Genomic DNA, 24,730 nt, shown 5'->3' with positions numbered 1-24,730 from the left:
TTGTGTGAATAAATAAAAGGTCCGGTGAAGGTAAGAGCAAAGCGCTCTATTAAAGAATTCATATACATTTCTAAAAGCACACTTCTGAGAATTTTCTTTGAATCACAGTGAAAGGGAGAACTTAATGTAATGACTCACATAAGAAACTTGTCATTTGTTTATGTAAAAAAAATTTTTTTTTACTTTTACAGGAAGTGGACATCTACACAGTAAAACCTGAGGACCTGTCCTTCACATCATCTTTTTGCCTGCAGATCCAGAGGAATGACTACATCCACGCACTGGTCACTTACTTTAACATTGAATTTACTAAGTGTCACAAGAAGACAGGTTTTTCCACAGGTAAGATACCCAGCACTTCTGCTTACTTCATATTCTGTACAAGGCCTCTTCATCTATCTGTTTGTTTGCCAGTTTATGCACAGCTTCAGTAATCGAGCTGCATTATATCTATTAATGTGACAATTAAACTTTCTGGTCATCATCAAGACATAAAAATTTGAGAAAAATAGCCTTACAGCCACTAGCAGTCTGACTCCTGGCCCTCTGAATCTGAGGTCTGTAGAGCGAGAGATGTAGTGTTGTTTTTCTTTGCAATTTCTCTGAGCATTGCACAGTCTGACCTCGAGGTGAGTTTGCCTTGGTGTCCACTCCTGGGAAGATTTGCAGCTGTCCTGAATGTTTTCCACTTGTGAATAATCTTCCTCACTGTAGAATGAAAGATGTCTTCATTTTATTTATTTATCTGCTTTTTTTTTTTTATTGAAAGGGCCTTATAACTCTACCAGGATTCATTGCTTTTGTCTTTCCTCCTGGGCACTGTGATAAAACACACACACATAATTATTACATATCAGAAACTTCTGATCATCTAAAGGTGATTACCAGCACCTGGTTGCTACTTTACCTTCTTAATTAGTGTGGAAACAGACTGCATAGAGTCCTGTGAAAAACGTGTTGCACCTTTGATAGACATGACCAGTGTTGGTCAAGTTACTTGAAAAAAGTAATCAGTAACTAATTACCAATTACTTCCCCAAAAAAGTAATCCCGTTACTTTACTGATTACTTATTTTCAAAAGTAATTAATTACTTAGTTACTTTTTAAAAACACGATTTACAACCTGAATAGGTGATAAAGTGATAGATCTTTCAGCCCAATTCTACTTTTTCTACATAATCCATCATATAAAATGTAATCAAATGGAAAAGTCTCTTTTTAAAACTTGTTTTATTAGTTTTAATCTTTTAACTTTATGCATCAAGCAAAAATGTAATTATCTGCAACATTCTCTGACTGGAAGAAATTTGTTTAACATTTAAACCTATTTTCTGCACATTCCAGCACATAAAATAAAATATTTTTTGTGTTTACACTCAGTCTTTCAAATAGATGCAAGTAAAACACAGCAGAAAATAAATAAAATCAAAGACTCAGCTGTCCTGTTGCTCTATTTTCACCTGTAAAGCAGGAGTTGGGTAGGCGGAGGTTTACCCTGGTGCAGGTGTGCCGCGGTCAGTGGAAGAATCCGCGAGTGTCTCTGTGAGTTTCCCATCACGTCGTAGCTACTCGGTGCTTGTTTGGAAGTTTAGGGGTTTTTTCGCTGTAAAAAGAAGTTTTCTTCCCACGCACAGCGGACACTAATGTTTTTGTCACTTTTTATGGAATCAAACTCAAAGTAAGGTCAGTACTTCCACGCTTTAAACGCTGCACGCTCATACTCTCTCTGCACTCCATATATGATCCATTGTTGATCTGCACACAGCTGTTGTCACGAACGTCGCACTCGCTTACATCACTGTCATGAGACATTCTCGCAAAAAAAATCACGGTTTTAGTAACGCAGTAACGCAGCGTTCCTACGGGAAAGTAACGGTAATCTAATTACCCTTTTTGCAATAGTAATCCCTTACTTTACTCGTTACCTGAAAAAAGTAATCAGATTACAGTAACGGGTTACATGTAACGCGTTACTGCCCATCTTTGGACATGACACATAATTAGAGACTAATCAGCAATTAATAGAGCACAGACATTATTTGGAGATAACCAGATAGAAACATCCAGTTATCTGCACCGTTTTTTCTTAAAAAAAACAAAAAAACAAATTAAATAAAGACAAATCTACATAAACAGATCTAAAACTATTTTCTAAAACTAGTCTCTTTTATTCCATTGAGAGAATTCTGAACTTTCTTTGGAGCAACAACCTCAAAAGGCCCGGTCTTCTTTTGTCTTGAGTGTGGAAACTAACAATAAACCCTGATAAGAAGACCATGGATTTCTACTGGTATTATGTGGCTACAGTTGCAAGAAGAATGGAATCACATCAGGGAAAACCTGCCTTTATGTTTAAAAAACCCAATCCCTTTCATAGTAGGACATACAAATAACACAAGTCACTTTCTGCAGTCTAAATTAGGAGTGATAGATTCAGAAGACCCCAGGTTAAAGAGTGTCCTGTTTCTGAAGCCCTGTGTTTCATCACAGTCCAATGAGAATCAGAGCTGTATACTTTGCCCAGTGGGAAAGGCAAAAAACCACACTTCCTGTCAGGTTTTGTGTTCCTCATTGTGCTCACTTCTTTTCATAGATGGCAGACCAGTGCTTTCTCACCTTGCATGTTTGGAGGCCCCAATTTGTGTGAAATTAGGCCAATCCAAAGATTTGAGATTGTGGCATTCTAAGAGAATAACTGCAATTTTAAAACCTGTGTGTGACTGACCTCTGTTGGTGAAGGAGAACATTGAACTGAAATGTAAAGAGGAATAAACTGTCTTAACTGTTGGATTAATAAATATATCTTTTGGCTCTTTTGGTTAAAAAAAATGTGTGTAAGCACAGGTCACCTTTAATTTGTCAAGTACACCATCATCAAGACCTTGTGACTTATACTCAAAGAGATGTATTGTTTCCTAACATTGGCTTTTTCTGCCAAAGCACAGTCCCGTCTATTGATTTTCTGTAAGTGTGTCTGCCAAGCAAAGTTTCCAGTGTCAAAACTTGGGCCTTTCCTCCTGAAAAGGTTAGACAGATTAAAAATTACACACAAAAGGCTAAAATGGGCCATCAGTCTTTCACGCGGCCGTGAAGGACAGTGTATCAGACACACACACAGACTGTCAGGTGAGGAGGAAAAGGTTAGGTCAGTACAAAAATACCATTTCATCTACTGCAGTTGCAGAATTAGATGAAACGGAATTAGTTTCTCAGTGCCTTTATTGAACTATGCCCTAAAAAAAAGACCCTGGCCTGCGTAGCAGTATGCTGATTGGCAGGCCCTTTTATCTATGGACTCACAAAGCACAGATCCACCAAGCTGCCACACAAAAGCTAACAAAAAGTCTAATTTATTTTAAGTGGTATTGACAGCAATGGTCAGAATCCTGGCCAATGCTCACATTGGTTTTGGGACTGGGATTTCAGGTTTTACATTCATGCAAACTATATGAGTGCAGATAAAGAAAGACTACAAAGACACAAAGTGAAATGGTAATGGAAGAAGTCTGACAAAAGTTTTAGTTGAGAGGCAAGAAATTTGTTATCTGCATTTTACTTCAGAGCTGTATTCTGGATCTCAGGTGAAGACACATGCCTTTTTTGCACTTAGTTAAATTCACATCAGGTACTTAGGCAGCTGTGTATCGGTAAAAAGTCTCATGATTAATTTCTTGTATGCTTGCATAGTATTCAGATCTTTGGAAACATTGTAAAAGGGATAACTATGTGCACAGCTGCATTGGGATGACTGATTGTTGTCTTCAGTCTGGGTTATTTAGTTGGTGTATTGCACAAATTAAACACCTGAGATATCTGCAGCTGTTCATTAAAGTCAGTAAATAGTAACAAGACTTTAATCCAGACATGTGGCAATAAACACCAACTAAAAGGTCTTTTTCCAAACTGCCAACTAGTCAACAGTTCCTATAAGTGATCAATGATTTGTTTATCATTACGAAAGTCATTAGTGACATAAGTCATTTATGATTACTCTTGATTTTAGGCATTCATTGTGAGTATTGTGAAAGTGTTTCTCTGTGTGTGTTGCAGCTCCAGATGCTCCATACACCCACTGGAAGCAGACAGTATTTTACCTGGAGGACTATTTAACAGTCCGAAGAGGAGAAGAGATCGTTGGCTCAATTGCTATGAAGCCCAATGAGAAAAATGTTGTAAGTACTGGTATGGATATATTTTGAAATTAGGAGGGATGGATGGATGGATGGATGGATGGATGGATGGATAGATAGATAGATAGATAGATAGATGTGTAAATGAGTCATTCCCTGCCCACAGCAGGCTGTTTCCTCTTCAGTTTTGTCTTCCTGTCATGCAGGCAGCAGCCCTGCAGTGACTTCAACAAACAACAACAGATTCTATTGTTGACCTTGTCAGTGTCCTCTCCTCCCCTACGGGATGGAGAAGCGGCGCCTGCTTTCTCTTCACAAACACTCTGCTTTCGTAATACCATGTTCTGCACTCTGGTCAAAAAGGAGATCTCATCTCTTGTCTTACTTGTTATTTTCTTTCTTTCTGCTGTGTATTTGATCAGTTGTTGTCTGAAGTATCACTGAACACCATCTTTTTTATTTCTGTCTCTCTGCTCACTTGCAGCGTGACTTAGACTTCACCTTTGAGCTGGATTTCAAAGGGCAGCTGTGTGAAGCAGCCATATCACATGACTACAAGATGCGTTAAGTTTCACTGCGGGGACATTGGTGCCCCGCTGAGTGCAACTCCTGAGCACCAGAGGGAGACAAAGACGCTCTCATGACCACAGACAGATGCACAGCGGGACCGAGACTCACAGAGGAAGAAATTAGACCGGGCTAAAGACCCGGTTTAGCTGGCACCACTGACAATATCAATATGGTTGCTACTTGTATGATGAAGACAGGATGTTGACTGTTAAGCAATTCTGAATGTAACTCTGACAAAATGTGTTAAGAAACTGTTCTAGTCTTGATGAATGTTAATTACTGACGTAAGTATATGTGAGATGGAGTGATGTACTTGTGTGTTTTCTTCAGTATTTGTTTTTCCACACTAACCCGGACCTTATGGAGCGATATTTGGCATTTTAAAATACAGTAATGAGTTACTCTAATGTCCACATTCTGTTACAGTAGAGAATACATTTAACTTTTTAAATGTCATGTACTGTAGCAAATGATTACCAGTAAAATGATTTATTTATTGTTGTATCAGTTTAGCAATGCGAGAAAAACTAGAAGCGACTGAACACCACAGCCAGGACAAAGAAACGTGTAATGTGAAAGGTAATGTGTTTGCATAGTCAGTGTAGTAGTGGTTTACAGTGCGTGTAAAATAGAGGGTGTCAAAGTTCACACTGTTAAACTGTTTGGACATCCGGTGTGCTTTGTGTTGTCAGTTTGAGCTGTGATGTTGACCTGCCAAAAACATACTTTTTCCATCCTAAATGCCTTGACCAAGTGCCGAAGTGTACCTAGTTTTGTTCCACACTGCTGAGTTTAGCTTCTTACAGTGGTTTCATATGTAGACACAAGCCACTCTTATTCTGTTGATTTAAGATTAAGCAGTTCTTCAAATCTAGCCTCAAGCCATTTAGTCTATGCCTGAGCATAATTCATGTCAAGGAATCAAAGGAAAGCCTGCGTAACTCATATTGTTAATAATGCAGCTGGATCCTAGACAGACAACAAAGAATTATTACAAAGGGAGTCAATAAAATATTGATGACCTGCTTTAGTTATATCCCAATATCTTGGCTTCAACCAAACTGACGGATACTGAGGTTTCTTCTAGCAAACGTACGGACCACAAGATATGGTTCTTTGGTTTTTATCTCAGGCTCCCCCTGCATTGCACACTTTTGATTCACACTGGATTCAGTATACTGATGGGGATCTTTTCATTTCCCTGTACTCTTACTACAGTCATTGCCAAGGTACCCAGTGAAGAATTTATTCAGTAAAGATCTGCAGATAATTTACATATCTGAAACCTCGCATTAGTGCTCCGGATCGCCTCACGCGTCACAGATCTTGACATTGCCAAATCCAGCCTCCATTCTTAAAACACACAGATGCCCTTACTTAGGGTTGGGCGATATGGCCTAAAATTCATATCGCGATATAATTTGAAGCATGTGCGGTAACGATATATATCACGATATATTCTTTTCTTCTGTATAACGTATTTTCCTCGCTATAAGGCACACTTAAAATCCTTTAATTGTATGAATTCTGGTTGTGCTTACTGACCTCAAACCAATTTGGGCGTGCAGAAATCTGTTAAAAAATGTTTTAGTACAACTTTGGTAAGCCGCACTGCTTGATGGATGTCAGAGCATTACGGCTGCCGTAGTGAGGAGCTTCGCGGAGTAATCTGGGTCCAAAACTCCGCCCGCTTCAGGTCCCAAAGTCAAACGAACACTAAGAGTTAAAAACTGTCTAAATTTTTTCATCTTTAATTAAATCATCAGCGTTGCTGCTTTATCGGGTGTAACAATTAAGTTTAACATCCAGGCATCCATGAAAACAGAATTTATTAAATTTAACGGAGTTAGAAGTTAGCAGGAAGTTAGCTCGCTAGTTTACACCTAAACATTTCATACCATGTTCTGACTGAGAGATTTTTGAAACTAATTCAAACGTACAGCTCTGCTACCACTTCCAATATAAATGAAGACCGAAAACTAAACAGCAGTGGCGTTTGCAGGGTTACTGAAGTTGGGCTACCTGGTATATAATGTTGTGCTACGTGATTGCTAGCGACACAGCTATGTTAGCATAACATTAGCACAGTGAAGCTGGAGGATGAACGCCAACTTTTTTTCCACTCGATTAAAAGTTAACGTGAGGGATTCTGGTGGTCAGGGACAAATGCAATCGCATAGCAGGATGCTATACATGGAGCTGCGAGAGAATTCAACATTAATGAATCAATGTTACGGAAGTGGAGGAAGCGCAGTTTTTGGCTTTCCCCATATTTCAAAAGTGCTTCATCTCTTTGCTATGACTGTCGCCCGGCATAATTTGCAGATGATAATGGTTTTAGCCGCTGCTTTCGACCAAAACAGGCGCAGCTTGATGACATCATCAACATGCGCTATCGCGATAGAGTCAAAATCTCTATCGTTGGCCAAATTTATATCGTTTCTATCGTGTATCGTTTATATCGCCCACCCCTACCCTTACTACCAAATTCTAAGCAAAATGTACAATGTGTGCATATGTTGGTAGTGAATGAAGATCATCATAATAAACTCATGTAATTACCAACTAAAAGAAAGCACAGCATCAAGCTGCAGCGTTGCCCTCTGAGAGCACACGGTTTGATAATTGCTTTGATCGTGTGCATTTTATACAGGATCATCGTGTGTACAGGATCAAAGCTATTGGCACAAATAAGCAATATCACGAGTCATTTATGCTTACAGTTAATTCAAATTAAAGGTTATTTATCTATAATAATACCTGCATCGAAAGAGCACCTTTAGATTCAGAAAGAAAACATATTCGGACAAACATCCGACTTATTAAACACAAACATGGCGACGGAATAAGTTATAAAAAATCTATTAAATCAGCATGCTGATTGCACATGTATTACTTTTTTATTGTTGAATATATTGTTTCACATATTGTCATGTACTGTAAGTTTGAAAACTCAATAAACTGCAATGTCCAAACATATCCACCAGGTGATGCTGTACAATATATTTTTATTTCATGGTGCCAGAAAGGAAACAAAGTCCTCCCGTGCTTTTCACATAAACTGTACACATAGCTATTATTAAGTTATCGCCATTTCCATTTTTTATATACATATGTATGTCTACATGAGAGTAATGTGCAAGATCCTGGCAGTAGTGATTCACTGTTAGTGAGAGTACTTTTTTTTTTTTTTTACCAAAACCACATTGTTACAAATTACATATCAAGTTACAGGAATATCATTTTCATAAATACTTGGCACCAAACATAGTAAAGTGAAAAGTTGAATAAATATTTGTCAACTGTCTGGTCTCTTGGGAACAAGGGTGTGTCTTTCAAAATAAAGCTGAGATGAGTTCTCATGTTAATACACATGTAGCCTAGTAACTTGCAGTACTGCTATAACAACACCTGTAATATAAAATAACATGAACAATAACAGCTGTGGGACAAATACTAAATGACATTTTTTGTTTGTTCATTAAAAAGATATAACTGCAGTTCACCAAGTGAAGCAACCATAATATCCCGAAATGTTATTTAACACCACAGTTAATCTTGGTCCAAAGACTAACCACGAACTTAAAAAGCGATCTAAACCTGAACACCAAAGGCTTTTCAAAAGTAGTGTTAAATGTAATGTTGTTTGACAATGAGTCATATGCTACAGTTATTCACACTATTAAGTCCACCTGAAATGTTTGAAAAAGATGTAAAGGCGAAACATTTAAACACTGAATTCATATATTAAAAGCAAAAACTCCACATTTGAATACTACAAAGCTTTTGGAAGATTATTAAATATTGGAAATTTGTGAGTTACATTCAAATGTGAGTAAGTATCCTTCATTAAAAATGTCCTAGTTTGACTTGAAAAAGAGTGAACTTAGCTTAACATTTGTTCAGTGATATTTACATCTGACCCACGGAGGGAAATCCACATACTAGCTATGACTCGTGTTTTACTTCATCCTCGTGAATAAGTGATTTTTAAACTGTCACTAGTTTGGCAAATCACACATTTATAACAGAGAACTTTTAATGCAAAGAGTAAACAATTTTGTGATGACAATCAGCACGATATGTTCTCGCTTGCACATGTGATCACACTTTTACAACGTGTATCTACGTAAAGGGTAGTGCTTCTGTGTAAGTGTCAACTGTTTATCTGTCAGCAGCAGGATCTCTTCTTCTCTGAGTGGATACTGACGAGATGGACAGTCTTCTCCTTTTCTTGGTCTTCTTGCTCTTTCAGAATTCTACGAGACATAATGAAACAAAAATGTAGCAATTTCTAACAGGAGCCTTGATGTGCATCATGATGCGCTTCGCCCTTTGGAGTTGGATTTGCTATGAAAATGCAAACGTGCATATGCATTAACTCTGCTCTGTCTTCATCAGTGATTAGTTTTTTCTCACTATGGGAAGGGTCCTCTGGTGAAACCATGATGTAAATTCCACTTGCATTCATTTGGGTTTGTTTTGTAAGTGGTTAAGATGTCGTAACAAGTTACTTTATTTGACAGCAAAAATTGCAGACTAGCACGTCAGAGTACCTGTGCTAATAGTGCTGCTATATGCAATGCATGGCAGTGGGTATCTCTGACGCTCTAGTGTTACATTCGTGGTCTGTGGCTGCTGCTGACACTGTGCATGGACTCCCCCCTTGAGGACTGACAGAAACCACTCAGAATACTTGGGTGCTAACTACAGTACACGTTTGGCTCATAATGGTAAGTGCTGACGTTTGAGAGATGGTGTGAAGGAACCTTTTTTTCATTGTTGTGTACGACATGCATTATCTTCCTGTGTAATTTGCCAGATAGTGATAAGGCGCTAGGGATGTTTGAAAAGGTAACCAGTTCAACCAGTCCATGTCCTCGTGATTTTTTATTTTCCCCAGGAGCAGCTGGCTGGTGGTGTATGTGTGCCAAGGACTGAAACCTCCTGTATAACTGTGAGTGCATTCCATCAGACATATGGCTACTCGTGGGCCCTGCTTACAAGTGCTGGTGTTATCACATACTTTTATTAGACTCTACTGCCTGCAGAACAGGGCTCCCTTTGGACAGGCCGAGTGATACTGGAGCTTCAGGGACTGATCATGCCATCGGGCCCTTCGCATGGTGAGATACCTCACTGCGTTTTCAGAGAACGAAAAATATTCTAGTAACCATTTTGTTTTCTTTTGTTTCTTGTGTCCAAGACCAGAACCATAATCCTCACTCACACCATAATGCTGTCTAGATTCACAAACCTACAGTATCCTAATTTTTAGCAGTAATTTCATAAAACAGGTTACTGTTACTCTTTTACTTTCACTTGGGCATTTTACGTGACTGCTTTCTTATTGTTACAAACTTTTGACTTACGTCTTTATACAGTACTTACCACAGTAATTACCAGTTAAAAGTAGTGGTAAATACCAAATGTTTTATGTTTTTGTAATGGTTAATCCAGTAGTATGCTCAAGCTGTGTAACTGAAACTATATTTTTAATGCCAAATTGTAATTACGGTTGTTACTGAATAATTTTAAAACGTGCTGTTTTACAAAAAAGCTGTAGAAAACAGTAAAGCACATTTTTATTTAATGCCAAATTAGTTATTTATTTACCTTCACTGAACGTGTAAAGCGCTATACAAATACAGGCCATTTGCCATTTCATGAGCAGAAAAATAAGTTTTAGTGATTAAACATTAAGCTTGATTAATTATTGACTTCTCATAAGTAAGAAGTCCAGTGTGCCAACTCAAACTTGGCTATAAAAATGTGGATTCATTTTTTTTTTTAAAATTAAATAACATGTTTCTAATATATTTTTGTTTTCTTGTTTTTATTACAGGTGGTCTAATAAATTTGTTAAGTAGTGTATTGTCACATATAAAGATGTATATTGGTGCAGGAAGAGTCTCACTGATAATCACTCCACAGTTTGCCAAACTGAAGTTTCCTGCAGGGCAAAATGTTGCTGAAATGTCATTATTTTTGCTCACCTGGCTAAATGAACCATGGACTCCACGACATTGTACCCAGAGCAGGCGCTGCACTCATAGAACGTCATCTGGCAGTCCTAAAAGAGCCAAAAGGTGACAGATTAAAAGAATCTTACAAGGAAATCTAAAACTTTTGACTAAAACTAAAACTGCTGGAACACATGAATTTCCCCAATGATCCAATGAAGGACAGTAAAAGAAAGAATGTGTACTTTATTGACCCCCTTGGGGAAATTCCTCTCTGCATTTAACCCATTCACTCAGTGAAGCAGTGGGCAGCCATTGGGCGCCCGGGGAGCAGTGTGTAGGGACGGTACCTTGCTCAGGGGTACCTCAGGGTAGCTGTTCAGTGGATTCGAACCACCGACCTTCCGATCATGGGGAAATAGGATATTTCTATTCTATTCTAAAATGACTTCTGTGCTACCTTGAGAAATGTAGACGATAAATCCTACACTGAAAATTGTAAAAGCACTAAGAAAGAAACATTTCTTATATAGCAATATTAGTTCACAAGACTCTGTCCAGTAACTATAGAAACTACAACACCCGCTAGAGATTAGAAGGATAAAAAAAAAAACCTAAATTATGAATATTAATTATTCATTCATGCTTCTTTTAATTCTTTTCTTTTAATTATTCTTCATGTTTCTTTCATTTGTAGTATGACTGACCAGAAACTAACAGTGACTAAAACAGAATCTCATGCTTAGCAGCAACAACAGACACAGACCTTGGCTAATCTTTCGCCGATACTTTTCTGAACTTCTCTTTGAGTCTCCTTGTCTGTTTTGTTTCCCAGGAGCATGACGGGGATGTCCTCACCTGCCCCTTCCTGTGAAGCAAGTTAAGGAAAGAGCACAGGCTAAAACAGCCTTGTTTTTTTGTTTTTTAATGTAATTTGTTTGTTTTTTATAGCAGGTAAGCAAAATAAAGCAAAACACAAAAATAGGATTGTGGTGTTTTTGTGACTGGTACTGCCTTACCTTAACACTAGTGAGCCACTGTCTTACAGCTGTGAAACTCTCCTCAGTAGTGATATCATACATCACAACCACACCATCAGCCTTACGAAAGAACTGCTTGGTGATACTTCGATACCTGCAGGACAAGCAGGAGGAAGTAGCAAATTTATGGGTACAGCTTACATAATGGAAAAGTACTTTTTCTGCCTCTTTACTCAGGTAAAAACATGCGAAGGTTTTGTCACCGCATAAGAAAAAAAACGTTTTGCTTGATCATTGCTTCTGTTAGTTGAGAACATTTGATCACATTAGAGAAAAAAATAAGAACAGATTAGAAAGTTTAAAGATCTCAGCCAAATCCACACCTGACAGTGTCTGAAAAGCTCACCTCTCCTGTCCTGCTGTATCCCACAGCTGCAGCGCCACCTGGCTGTTATCCACAGCTATTGTTTTTACACTGTAGTCTATACCTGCACATTCAGACAAAACAAATGACATCATAAGCATATAACGCCAAAGGTTATTATACTTTACAGTTTGATCGTGTTTAAGGCTATTTCAGCCCTGGATTGAACGTTCATTGCTGACAGCACTGCACCCCGAGGAGAAAAAAACTGTCATAACCAACTGTTACATTTAGTGCTGTGCAGGCAAACGCATACAAAGCTTGAGGTCAACCACAGAGCTTCGAATGCTTTTCTTAAACCAGCTAATGTCTGTTTACACTATAAAATACGTACCCACAGTGGCGGAGGTGCCGGGGTGGAAGGCGTCATCACAAAATCGTCGGAGGAGGCAGGTCTTTCCAACACTAGAATTTCCTACCAGGACGATCTTGAAGAGGCGTTCAGGTGCTAAAGTGCTAACTTCCTCCTAAAGAAACAGGACGAACAGGAATAAGACCTAAAGAATATGAGAACTCGCTTTTTATTGCCAGTCAGCAAAGGCTCGCATATTGCATGTGTGAGAAAGTTGACGCTACAACAGCGTGACGAAGCTTACATTCATACTGTTCTCTTTGCCAACAGGCTGGCCTCTCGGAGACGAGGGGGTTTCCATTTTCTCCATGCTTTGTTGGTGCGAGGCTGAAGACATGCGAGCATGAATATCACTCATCACCAAGTCTATATTGTCTTCATTATCTGAGACCTTCTTTCCTTCATTGCATTCTTGAAGTGGGGTTTGGACTTGACAGTCAATCAGGAAGGAGGGGAGGTGGTCCTCCTCAATTGAAATGATTCTCTGGAGATGTCCTTGGCCTCTTGCTTGTGCTGCACAAAACGGCTGGCATGACCCATTGACTAAGCGGTGCCTCATAGAGCTGGAGGTTAGTTCCTCCTCATCCTCACTGCAGATAGAAAGTAACATTGCACATACAATAAACATTAATACATAAAATAAATAGCCAAGGGTGTATAAGCTTTGGCTTGCCTTCCATTCAAGGTAATGACATTTGTTACCTTTTGAAGACATCTGTATTTATGCGTTTCCCGACACCAATTAAAGGCTTCAAACCCGATGTTTTAGAATTCTTTGGTTTCTGCAGAGTCACAGTGTTTATTTGCAATATGGCACGAGAGTCTGATATTTTTATATATATACTGTATTTGCAATCTTTTTAAAAAGGGCAAAAATAAAATGAACTGAGAGGATAAATTTAAATAATCAAGGGAATGAAATTCACACACGAAACACACCTGATAGCAAATGTCCCTTTCATCTCGTAAATGTTTGTTCATCTCCCTGAAAAGAAAGAAGGGATAAAAAATAAAGACTGAGAACTTCAGTCAAAGTGGTTCAAACATTCAAATATATACAAGGCGCAATTTCTTTGTTCTTCAAATTAAATCTTTTTGAAAAACCTTCTTTATACTTAAATCATCAGCAGAAACTTTTCTCTGTTAGATTCAGTTCAGACACTTCAGCCCATGTGTCGTTGTTGTTGCGACTGCTGTCGTTTCGGTCCACAGCAAGTGTAACGCAACTCGGTCAGATTAAGATCAGATTAAATTCACCGGTCATGATTATGCCACATCTTCGCCCTGATGATTAGGATTCTTGTAATGCTCGATACAGAAATGTTGTCTAATACGTTTTAAAGGAGCTGGCTGAATGTGAGCATGCAGAATGCTCCTGCATACTTTCCAGTGACCCAGATAATGGGATAAAACAGTGTGCCATTTCATATGGAAGCCCACTGTCTGTGCAGGATAACGATCATGCTGGACGTAAAAATGCAATACAAAAAAAGGGGTTGTCCCATGTTGAGTTATTTTCTTGATGCATTATTCATTCATTCATTTCAAATTGTTGGTGCTGCAGACAGAGGCGTGAAACCGTCCAAACACGCGGTCTGGAGTTGATACAGAAAAAAGCCTTTGGATAATCGGATAGGAATCGCTGTCATTTACTGTAAAGCAACATTTCTTTCAAAAGCAGCCTTAAAGGATCAAAAACTCATCTTCTGAAAAGGCTTTGAGGCTGAGAAACTAATCAGTTTTTCTTTGTTATGGGACTGGTACACTTGTAAAAGATGAATTACCAACTGAGATGTTTGCTCCTCAGTGCTGTTCTGATTTAGTTAAACAACAAATCTCACATGAAAACAGAAAGAAATTACTTTTTTGGATAACTTGTTTCGGTTGCGAAAATTGGCTTTGGAGCTCATCAGTGGGAAAGAAATAGAGACAAAACACCCAAAACTCATGTCATGTTTCTGTACACTCCAATTCTTTCTAAAGCAGACATGTACAGCTGTACCTTCTTTATTCTGATCCATACCTTAGCAGGTCCAGTTGTTTAAGGAGACTTTCTCGCTCTCTCTGCAGGCCTTCAGTTATTCTGTATATTTCTCTATTTTAAACAGCAAGACATCAGTGATTATTAATACTCTGTCATTGCATTATACTGTATTTTGCATTTACACTTCTCACATATGACTTGAACAAGTTTATAGTGTTTCGAGACAGTTTTTACAGCATTAGTAATAAAAAAACAAAAAAAAAACACAACTGACAGACTGTGGGTTCATACAAAATTCAATATATAAGAATAAATGCCAATGAAATCAGAAATACTTACAATATGAGTAAGAGTATGAGTTCTACGAGTCCATATACGTTTGTAAATATTTTTAGATGTTTAATAGCTTATTAACCGTCGGGTTTGCATGACGGCAGTAAAAAGTATGGTGGACATTACTTTGTTTTTACAAATTATATTTATGTCTTCAGTATCAAAGTTTTGCATCCTAATCAATCAGCAACAGATAAGAAATTGAGAGAGCAAGAGCTCGAGGTACCAAAACATCAGATAAACTGAGATCAGTCATCGCTTACATCTCTTTTTCTTCATGTAGTCGTGTGGACTGCTCTTGCAGTAAACTCAGCTGCTCCTGTGCCAACATCAGCTCCTGGGAGGTGTTTTCCAGCTCCTGTGCCAACTCATCATTTGTCTGCTTTAACTTCACATTCTCCACCTTGGTCACATGCTGCTCACTGTGTAGTTCCTGGCACTGACTCTCCAACTGGAGGTAGGTGGGTAGCGAAAAAAGAAAAAAGGAAAAGAAGACACCTCTGATAAGATAGATAAATATAACTGGTTACACTGTCTCCTTAAATACGACAGCATTTCATGAATACTCATTATAAATGCCTGATGTAACTTTAACTTCTATTAATATGAGGACAGCATGAAGCTAGGATACAGTAACATCAGATATGTTACTGCATTAAGATCAGATTAAATTAGCCAGTCATGATTATACAGCCTCTTAACCCTGCTGTTTAGGATTCTTGTCCTTGTTAGTAATGTGACGTTGTCTAATACGCTGAATGTGAGCGTGCAGGATGCTCTTGTATACTTTAGGCATTTTTCCAGTTATGATTCAAGTAACAGGATAAAACAGTGTGCGGTTTCAACTAGAGGCTCAAAGTCTGTGGAGAATAACAATCCCACAGGTGTCAAAATGCCACAAAGATGCACAAAGAAAAAAATAAAATTGGGTTTTCCGCGTTGTAACTTTTGGACACTGTGTTGGTTATTTTCCTACTGCATTATTCATGCCTTCGTTTTAAAATGTTGGTGCTGCTGACAGAGCCATGTGAAACTGTCCAAACACTTGTGGTCTGGAGTGCATTCGGTGCATAAACCAGTAAAAGAGAATAATCAGCATTATCAGACTGGATGCTGCTTAAGCTGTAGCAGCCATTATGATGTGTGGTTGATTGTTCTGCATAAACAGCAAACCAGCATGACCAGAACTAATTTTCAGCTTGGTAATTAATCATAAAAGCATAAAGGTGTGATATAACCTGCTACTATCTGTCTAGCATTTATGGTGAAGAGTGAATTACTTTATGACTGCATTCTGTTATCTGTCGTGTCTCACATGTTTTAACAACTGAATTTACCTCACTTGGGTTAAAGAGTTTCATCTGTAATTTATTTTCTCTCTATTAGATTTCATCTAAATACTCCAGCGTGGGACAGTGGTGGAAATCATTCTGCTAAATTCAGCTCACTCTTTTCTGTTTCTGGAAGAGTTGTTCCAGCTCCTTCTCCTTACGGGACAGCTGCAGCTCCAGGTCCTGACTGCGAGACAGAAACCGCTCATAGTCCTTCAGTGGACAAAGAACAAAGTTGAAAAGTCAGATTAAAATGCAAAACATCTGACAGAGCAAAGGTAAGTCGACTCTAACAGAAAACACCAGTGATTGCTTTGTACCTGCAGCACAATTCTCTCCTTTTCACTTTTTATTTGCTGCTCCATCTCCTCGTATAGTCGCTGGATCTCATTATCATGTGTTGCTGCTTTCCTGATTTAGATATAACAGTTAGATATAATATTGTGCAATGTATATAAATAACCCTGTTGACATAACAGATCTATAAAATTGATCACTAAAATAATAATGCACTAGAGAGAAAAAGCTTCTGTAAATGATTTACACAGTGATTAAGGAGCTTTGTCGCAGCACTGTCAGTCATTCAAATCTGAAAAACCTCCAATAATATTTCAACCTTTCATGACGACTGCATCAAATATACATGAATGTTTTCTGACCTTTTGAGAGCACTCTCCATCTCCCTCTTCTCCTGGTTGGCTTCTCGGATCTGGGATGTCACTCTACCTAGGAAGTCCTCGAAATTGGATAAAAGGTGTGGTTCATCCCGGCGCAGCTGGGCCCAAAGACTGCGCACTTCAGCAGGACTGATGGGACAAAATTAAGCAGATAATTGCAGCGGCTAAGCCAATTCATTTACTGATATCAGATGTCTTTGTCACAAGGGTTCATGAGGAAATAAGTACCGTTATTTGGAAGAAAAATAGAAGTAATGCGGTGGGGAATGTTAGAGATTTTACCACAGCAACAGCACATGACAATAACAATGAAGAAAAGCAGCTCCTCCGTAATCACATAATTTTTAAAAGGATATTTTATGTTTAACCTTGAGAAATCGATAATTATTATTGCACTGTAAGAATCTAACTATAACGCTCTTCATGCTGGTTTAAATGTTTTTTATGTGCTTCAATGTCTACAACCAATGCATTAAGAAAACAGAAATAGCATTAAGTCTGAAAATCAGAGTCAGAGGTTGTTTTTACACTGTCACCTCGTCCATATAATAAACTCTACAAACATGAAAATTTAGTATTTTCTAGTCGAGAAGTTGCAGCTGTTCACAGTGAAGGAATTCTTACGATACAACTTTTGATTTTTGCTTGGAAAGCATTTGCTTCAGAGCTTAAATTCTGTTTGGCGAGCTCTCTGTGTCTGACCCTGAGGTACACAGAAGTGTATGTCACCCCCAACCACCGCCACTGGCAGGAGTCGCTATAGTAACCTCTCCTCACAGATTTTTACTAATCAGCTTCTGAGCAGGTCCTTTGCTTCTGATTTGGTCTTCAGCCAACCTGGTACGGCCTATTGTCTTCTGACAACTGACCCTGTAGTACCATATGCACACTCAGAATTTCTTCAGAAATGTTCCCGTTCGCCTCTGTTCCCTGGCAACGACTACATGCTACATTTATACTGTTAGTTCATCTCTATTTCCCTCATTTAGTTTATCTTGCTATAAAATTTGCTGTATTTTATTTTAGATCGCCTAACTCTATTTTCAGTTTATTTTATCTGGGTGCTAAAAAACAAACAAACAATGACTTTAAGGTGGGTATCATGTAGTTGGTGCAAAATTATAGCATTTGATTTGAAATGGGACACTAATACTGAAAGTCACAAGCTGCTGTGTGAAGGTTCTCCATCCTGAAAGTCTTTCACACCTTCAGACCCTGAAATTGCTAAATATTGGTCAAAGACCAAACAGCTTTAGGTCAATGCAGGTGGAGCCCCCAATGCCCTCCTAAGCGGCTGTAATCAGAATCACTTTATTCATCCCAGTGATATTATGTGGTCACAGTTTCTCCAACACAGTAATAATAGCAACTAACTAAACTAAATTAAATAATACAATTTATTATATATTGCAAATATAATTACAAAATATGGAAAATATAACAACAGCTCTAATAAATACAAAAAGCTGTAATTATAAATATCCCAGTACATTACACAAAATGAAAAATATATTAAATAAAAGCAACAAGTGTTGATTTCTGGAACATCTATAACCTGTTACATTCTGTTCCTACTATGGAACAGAACAACAACAGCTTATCAACATGCCTTTAAGTTATTAGACTAAGAAAGTCAGAAACATTTTGAAATATTTATTCTCCAGGTCTGCCCAAAATCAATATCAGTTAGTGCTGCACAAATTCATCTGAACTAAAACGTCATTGTTCACCTCTAACCAGGTAGGTGGAAGCCAACAGGATGTGTAAGTCTGGCATCCACCTCCACTACTGTTTGCTTTTATTGAGTTAGAGTTGCTTGTTAAAGGTTAGTCTAGTCATGCATTTCGTAAGAGTCTGTCACTACATAGTTTTCATGCTAACAAAGAAAACTCTAAACAGACCTCAACAGCAGTTACAAAGAAGCAGTCATGAAAGAGGAAAAAACATGAAAGCTTACATTAATGAGGTTTGTGAAGGCAGTTTTAAGTATAAAGATTTTGAGAAAGTCAAGCTTCTTTGAAAATCTTAAGGCGTAACACTAAATTACTATGTTTTTAATGTAATCATATAAAAATGACTTGAAATTTTAAGCAGACATACTCTACCAAGAGGCAAGAGGTTTGCTTATAAGAGGAAACAAAGTTTTTCTCATGCTGATTAAAGTGTCAGGCTTTAAATAGGTTTTCATTTCAAATTTAATGTACAAAATGCACAAAGGTGTGCAAAGACACTCATACAGTACTCACTCTTCAAAGACATTGTTAGCTCCAAGGCTCTCCATAAGCATGCAAAAGTGTTTTTCCTCCTCATCCTCTTCTGCTTTTGCCAGGCCCTCTTCTCTGTGTGTCTGGTACAGGACCTCTGGCAAGCTGTTCTTCTCCCCCATGACTTCCTCTTCAGCAATGGTATTACCAAACAAAAAGGAACCTAAAAAAAGATCAAGAGCTTAGATGATTAATAAGAAGTGTGATGCTCCTATTTGAACATGAAACGGAGAGAAAACGTACTAAAGCCAGAGGAGAACTCTTCCAGGGTGAGGTATCCGTTGTTATCAGAATCAAGGGTATCAAATACATTCTCCAACTCCTCCGCACTTAGAGGAAGCTCACTGTTCAGCCTCTGTTAATCAAGACAGAAAATACAGCAGATATTCAAGGACATTATTAGTACTGAAACTTAACAGTAGAGTTTTATAAGGAGAGTCGTGCGCAGTGGAAATTGTGAGCTAAGGAACAGTCAGGTTATTTTCCTTTTATTCCTGGTGATTCTAAATTGAACCAAATAAGCTCTAGAGCTTCTTTAACGGATATATATCTTGTTTAGCAAAACACTGTTTCACACTCATGCAGTGAAACAATCTTTCTCGTGTAGATACAGCCTTCAGTTTGTGACCATTGGCATCTCCACTGGAAATGATGGCGATGCAAGACTATCAATCTCTCATAATCTTTCAGAATTTAAGGCTTTAAAAGGTTAATCCAAAGGAACGTGGGAAAGAGAGATTCTCCTAAAGAACTGCACATGACAGCAACTTCTTTTCTTTAACAAAAGCCAACACAGCCACACCTCTGCAAGCAATTTGAGTTTATGTGATGTTTACACTGTTGCAAATGTTGACTGATGCGCACCCTTAAAATCTAGGGCAGGGACACAGAAATGATACCATCTTTCTACAACTATCAGCTGTTCCTCTGAAGTGTTATCTGAAGAACATATCCCTTATGTTGGCAAACAGTTCAACTGTAAAGCCATCCCCTTCGTGATCGTGGTTGGAAATGGATTTTAAGCTGTGAAGCCAAGTGAAAATGACTCAGCCACTGAAATTACAATGTCAACAGTGAAAATAAACTTAAGCAGCGCTGTTTATTTAGCTGTTATATCGTCACAGTCGTTGTCAGCTGAAAGCATAGTGTGAAAACAAACCCTGTAACACGACAAGTATTGCCTTTAAGTAGAGAGCAGTCAGTGCAGATGTTCATATAAATAATTTTGAGGACTGGACTCTCATCATCATTACTAGTTAAATTAGAAACCATTATCATAAACCGCAGATCAAAGCTTATCTTCTACGTGTTTGTCCTCCTCAGAGCAAGAGCCTAGAAGTGCTTCATCAAAGTGTAAGCCGTGGCCTGGATGAATATCTGAGGGGCAAATGAATCTGCACAATAATGTGAGTGGAGGAGCTGCATGACAAAGCTTCCGCGTGGCTCTCTGTCTCTGAGTGTCTATTATGTCGCTTTGAAAAGGGTGTGCATGTCGTATCCGTGTCCTGTTCAGCATCATTAATGAGTGTGCGGACACATCCCTGCATATTATTCTGGATAAATGATGACCTGTTATCTTTAAACACAATAAAAATGCGATGTGTAAACTGTGGTTTTAGAATAATGATTGAAACAGTGCAAAAACGTAACTGATTAGGAATGATTAAAGTTGGTAGTAATGATGTTTTCTAATTCTTCTGCTGGCTACTATGAAATAAATTATTTTTAGTAATGTTAAAACAGATTATAACACTAGTTTAAAGATAGCAGAACTTTATCAGTCGTCCTTAAACCAGAAGCCTCACCTGCATGTCCCGTCGGGTGATGAAACCCTTGTTCTCGATGTCGCACATCTGGAAGAACTCGTGGGTTTTCTCCAGAATAGTGTTCTGTCCAACGTTCCCGTTCCCACTCGTACTTGCCTCATCATTGCTTTCTTGGCTTTGCCAGGCGGTATGGGCCAACATGGAGTTCATGGCACTGGTGTTGGCAAATGGAGCAGTAAAAGCTGCCATGGTAACTATGAGTTTGTTGATAGAAGACCGTTTTCCACGTCCTTCATATGAGCCAGGTACAGACTGAGGCGTGCAGGAAAAAGATCCCAAACGAGTGGAGCTTTAGTCTGCTGAACATCTGAGGCTTTCACCAATGTCACCGACTGTCATCTCTTAGCAACCACCTCTTTAATTACCAGCTCAAACCTATGAGAGAGACAAAAAGAGTGTTCAGTTATGACTGCTTTCCCATTAAATATATCTTTTTTTGTTGTTCTATATGCAAAAGTACATAAAATTGTATAGAAATTAGAGATTTGCATGAAGTGCAAACATGAAAACATGAAGTCTATAAAAGGGAGTTTTGTTTGATACATCTAATTAAACTAATATTAATTGGTTACAATCGTATAACAGACAAGAATCACTCATTTAAAATGTGTAGTTCCTTTCTCTCTTTCTGCTACAAATCCTGATTCTGTTTTTGACTTACATAGTACTAGCTGCACACCTAAAACTACTGCTGCTCTTCTCTTTACATTCAGGGATGACGGCTGCTGCTGAAAGTAATGTCATCTGACAAGTAAACCCAAAACTGCAGCTGAAACTTGTGGTATGACGAGGGTGGTCTTTACCAGGAAATATTGACTGATTACTCTATTACTGGTGGGTTTTATGCAGACAACAGTTCTGTGTGCATTGGTTTGGAAGACTGCCTTCAACTTGTGCACCGTGACTTTGCTCAATCGATTTATAAACGGCAGCTTCTGAAGCTGTGTGTGATGACCTACGCAAATGCAGACATGTGGAACAGACAGAGGAAAAATCTGACATGCATGTAGGCAGGTAAAAGAACAGATGAGAAAGCAGGTTCAGACACACACTGGCAAACCCACATGGAAGGACAAGTCAAATGATTCATATTTGCTTTGCTCATAAAGTTGACTTAAAAATGTCTGTATTATATTTAATCTAAACTGGTTTGGCAAACCTTGACGATAAAGTAAACATTTTACCACAGATTTAACTTTTTACATTTATCTATTACAGCATTTGGTGTTCAGCCATCTCAATGGTTGCATAAACTGGTAAGCAATATTAGCTATTGTTTAATATGCAACAATTGTGTAACATTTAGCGTGTCAAGCCTCATGAGGTCTATGCAAAAGACAATGATTAAGAATTTCAGAGGAAACAAGAAAGGGAACTAAGGTGAATTGCTCTTTTTTCCTCAGGCTCATAATATCAACAATAATATTGTCTATAATCGTTCCAGCCTTTAACCACATAAGCACACAAGGTTAATGCCTCCTGTGTTAAAACTTGGAAATGTTGTCAATACTTTTAGAGAAAACAAATAAATACTTTTTTAAAAAAACCTACCTATGTAATGCCTGGATCCTTGTTTTCACTGCCAGAAAACTGTCCTTTTCCTAAGATCCAGTGTTTAAACACATAAAAGGTACCTGCTTTGCATAGCTGCCTTATCTGTCTCTGGGGTTGGCATGTAACAGCTGTTAGAGCTACCGCAGTTAGCAACATTTAAGCAAACATTGTGGTCAGGGCTAGACTGAGACAATTTAAGTTGTTGGTCTCCAACTAAACACAACAGCCATAACCTTTATTTTCCATTCTTTCAACTAGCCTGTCACAGATCAATAACTGGCAAAACCGAGGTGCCATTTCTCAGACCTGTTCATGACAACTACAATTAAATATAAAGTCTAATAATAATCCTCTTGAGAAATTTTTTAACAAGTTGACTAAAAAAAGTGGACTTTTTTGCAACACATCTTCAGAATATTTCACAACATGTAAACTGTCCTCTGCTTTCTTCCTCTTATAAAAATTGGTCACAAGTGTCACACTTATTTTGAACCTGTATTTACAGAAAATACATTTTAATGCACAGCTTAAAACAAATGACTGGGACTGTTTTTATTTAAGTTCAGCGGGTCATAACCTCCTGTCTTCTGCCAAGTCGTTCAATGTTTTTATATCGCTGCATGTGTCGGCAGAATATTTCACGTATTACAGGCTGCCAAACAAACATATTCACTCAACTTCCTAAAAAGTCAACAGCATCTAAATATAACAACCGTCGATTTTCCGCCACAGGGTGGAGTATGTCCAACTTCAATTTGTTAAATAAATACCAGTTACACCTGTCAAGCAGTCAAATTAATCGTCACATGCACATTGTACATATAGCGAAAAGAAAGCGGGGACGACGCTTGTGGTAAACGAGACAAAGCTAAGAGAAAAGAATAGCTCAGGTTTCAGTTCACGTGTGGCTTGACAAGTTAAAACGTAATGTTTACTTCATTTCCGATGTTGTAAAACTTCCTGCGGCAACTGAAATCTTCTCAATATAAAAATACTGCAATAACAACAGTGCAAACAAACGTACTGCATGAACATATTAAAAAGTCTTCCCGAAAACATACAGTTGTAACGTTTGGCTAGCAGCAACGACAATGTGCATCCTGTTACTAAGTATTTAGCGGGGAATGGGTAAAGTACGTACCCGTGACTAAAAAGTAGAATTCAAGTAGAAGAAAATAAATATCTTGCGCTGTATCGGCCTCATCCGCTTCATATGAAGTTCACTGTTTACTATAAACTCCCTTGTGTGGTTGGGTGTGTGTGTGTGTGTGTGTGTAAAGGAACTTGAGTGAGCAGCACTGACGGGGCAAACTCGGAGGGAGGGACTTCAGCCAAGTCATCGCTGGTAACCGTAGCAACGGTAACAAGGAAGTCCACACGCGGTAAGCGGCCACTCAGGAGCCACCGTCATCCGCGAGGAAACTTATACATCTTGTAAGATGTGTTATCTTTCTTGGTAGTAGTAGCAGTATTTCCTCATACTACACTAACTTTGTAAAGTATGAGGAAATAACCCAAATTCGTAAGAGAATGTGCCCTGCAGTCGCTGCTTGTTTTAAGACACAAAAGAGAGGTCGTGTCGTTGTTTTACAGGTTGTGTTACAGGTTTTACGTGTAATGAATCCAGGCACGTGCAGAGGGGGGGGCTAGAGGGGCTTGAGCACCCGCCCCTTTCCTGATGGGTGCCCAAAGTGCCCTTTTGTTGAGGCAACTTTTTAAAAAAAAATTATTATTATTTTTTTTATGTGTGTGTGCGTGCGGAGTCCTGTCTGTGCTCCTCAACAATAATATTTAACTATTAATCACAGTTTTGCTAAATAAAAGGATCTGGCTTGCATCAGTCACATGATCACATTTAACCAATGATCGCTCTTGATGGCAGAACGTGCTGGTTACGAGCCGGGAACGAGCTCACAAAGAGCACGCGCATTTTTAGCGGTCCGGAGCTGTAGGAGAAACACAAGTTAACTCAGAGACACAGACTGATGCGACAAAACCAGTAAGTAGGTGTACAGCGTACACTGTAGTGTGTAGCACCCAGGAGTAGCTTATTACGTACACGTTGGTAAGCTGTCTTGTGGCAGCTGACGAACTGAAACAAACGAGCGTGCTGTGTGTGCAACAGCGCGACAAACATTACCTGTACGGTGTACATTTTAGGACATCGTCAGGTATCAGACAAAAAATTGTCAGGTATCAGAAAAAAAATTGTCAGGTGTCAGTTGTCAAAAAAAAAATTGTCAAGTATCAGAAAAATACGGAGCCCCCCAGGGGACATGGGAGGAAAAAAAAAATTAGGGAGGAAAAAAAAATTAGGGAGAAAAAAAAAATTAAGACGGAC

At 38.5% G+C, this 24,730-nt stretch overlaps 2 protein-coding genes across 5 annotated transcripts in view; one reads left to right on the top strand and one right to left on the bottom strand.

The window, feature by feature from the left end:
* Positions 1–7,688, top strand: part of LOC101481124 (protein arginine N-methyltransferase 8-B) — a 32,729-nt gene extending 25,041 nt beyond the window's left edge. The window contains exons 8-10 of the mRNA XM_004568267.3: positions 192–342; positions 4,052–4,173; positions 4,616–7,688. Coding sequence (XP_004568324.1) covers positions 192–342; positions 4,052–4,173; positions 4,616–4,699 — 357 coding nt within the window. The 3' untranslated portion in view covers positions 4,700–7,688. The remainder of the gene's footprint in view (positions 1–191; positions 343–4,051; positions 4,174–4,615) is intronic.
* On the bottom strand, positions 7,678–23,772 carry cracr2aa (calcium release activated channel regulator 2Aa). 4 transcript variants are annotated; one of them, XM_004568263.3, is made up of 19 exons: positions 23,531–23,684; positions 22,387–22,497; positions 20,815–21,210; positions 19,253–19,364; positions 18,992–19,172; positions 16,728–16,874; positions 16,389–16,479; positions 16,186–16,281; positions 15,001–15,188; positions 14,444–14,515; positions 13,360–13,405; positions 13,123–13,202; positions 12,665–13,010; positions 12,403–12,535; positions 12,051–12,132; positions 11,684–11,798; positions 11,431–11,532; positions 10,698–10,774; positions 7,678–8,960 (listed from the first exon to the last, which is right to left on the bottom strand). In XM_004568263.3, exons 3-19 carry the CDS (start codon positions 21,022–21,024, stop codon positions 8,873–8,875), a joined length of 2,166 nt encoding a protein of 721 aa, XP_004568320.1. In that variant the 5' UTR covers positions 21,025–21,210; positions 22,387–22,497; positions 23,531–23,684; the 3' UTR covers positions 7,678–8,872. The 4 variants fall into 4 exon arrangements, with proteins under 4 accessions (XP_004568320.1, XP_004568321.1, XP_004568322.1 ...); XM_004568264.3 differs by having other exon boundaries at positions 22,387–22,436; XM_004568265.3 differs by lacking the exons at positions 22,387–22,497; positions 23,531–23,684 and adding an exon at positions 23,693–23,772.
* Between the last annotated feature and the right edge of the window lie 958 nt (positions 23,773–24,730).

Source organism: Maylandia zebra, linkage group LG7, assembly GCF_041146795.1.
Source record: "Maylandia zebra isolate NMK-2024a linkage group LG7, Mzebra_GT3a, whole genome shotgun sequence".
In the NCBI taxonomy this organism is placed as follows: Eukaryota; Metazoa; Chordata; class Actinopteri; order Cichliformes; family Cichlidae; genus Maylandia; species Maylandia zebra.
Note: the sequence above shows the minus strand (reverse complement) of the source record. Positions and strands in the feature narration are given on the sequence as shown.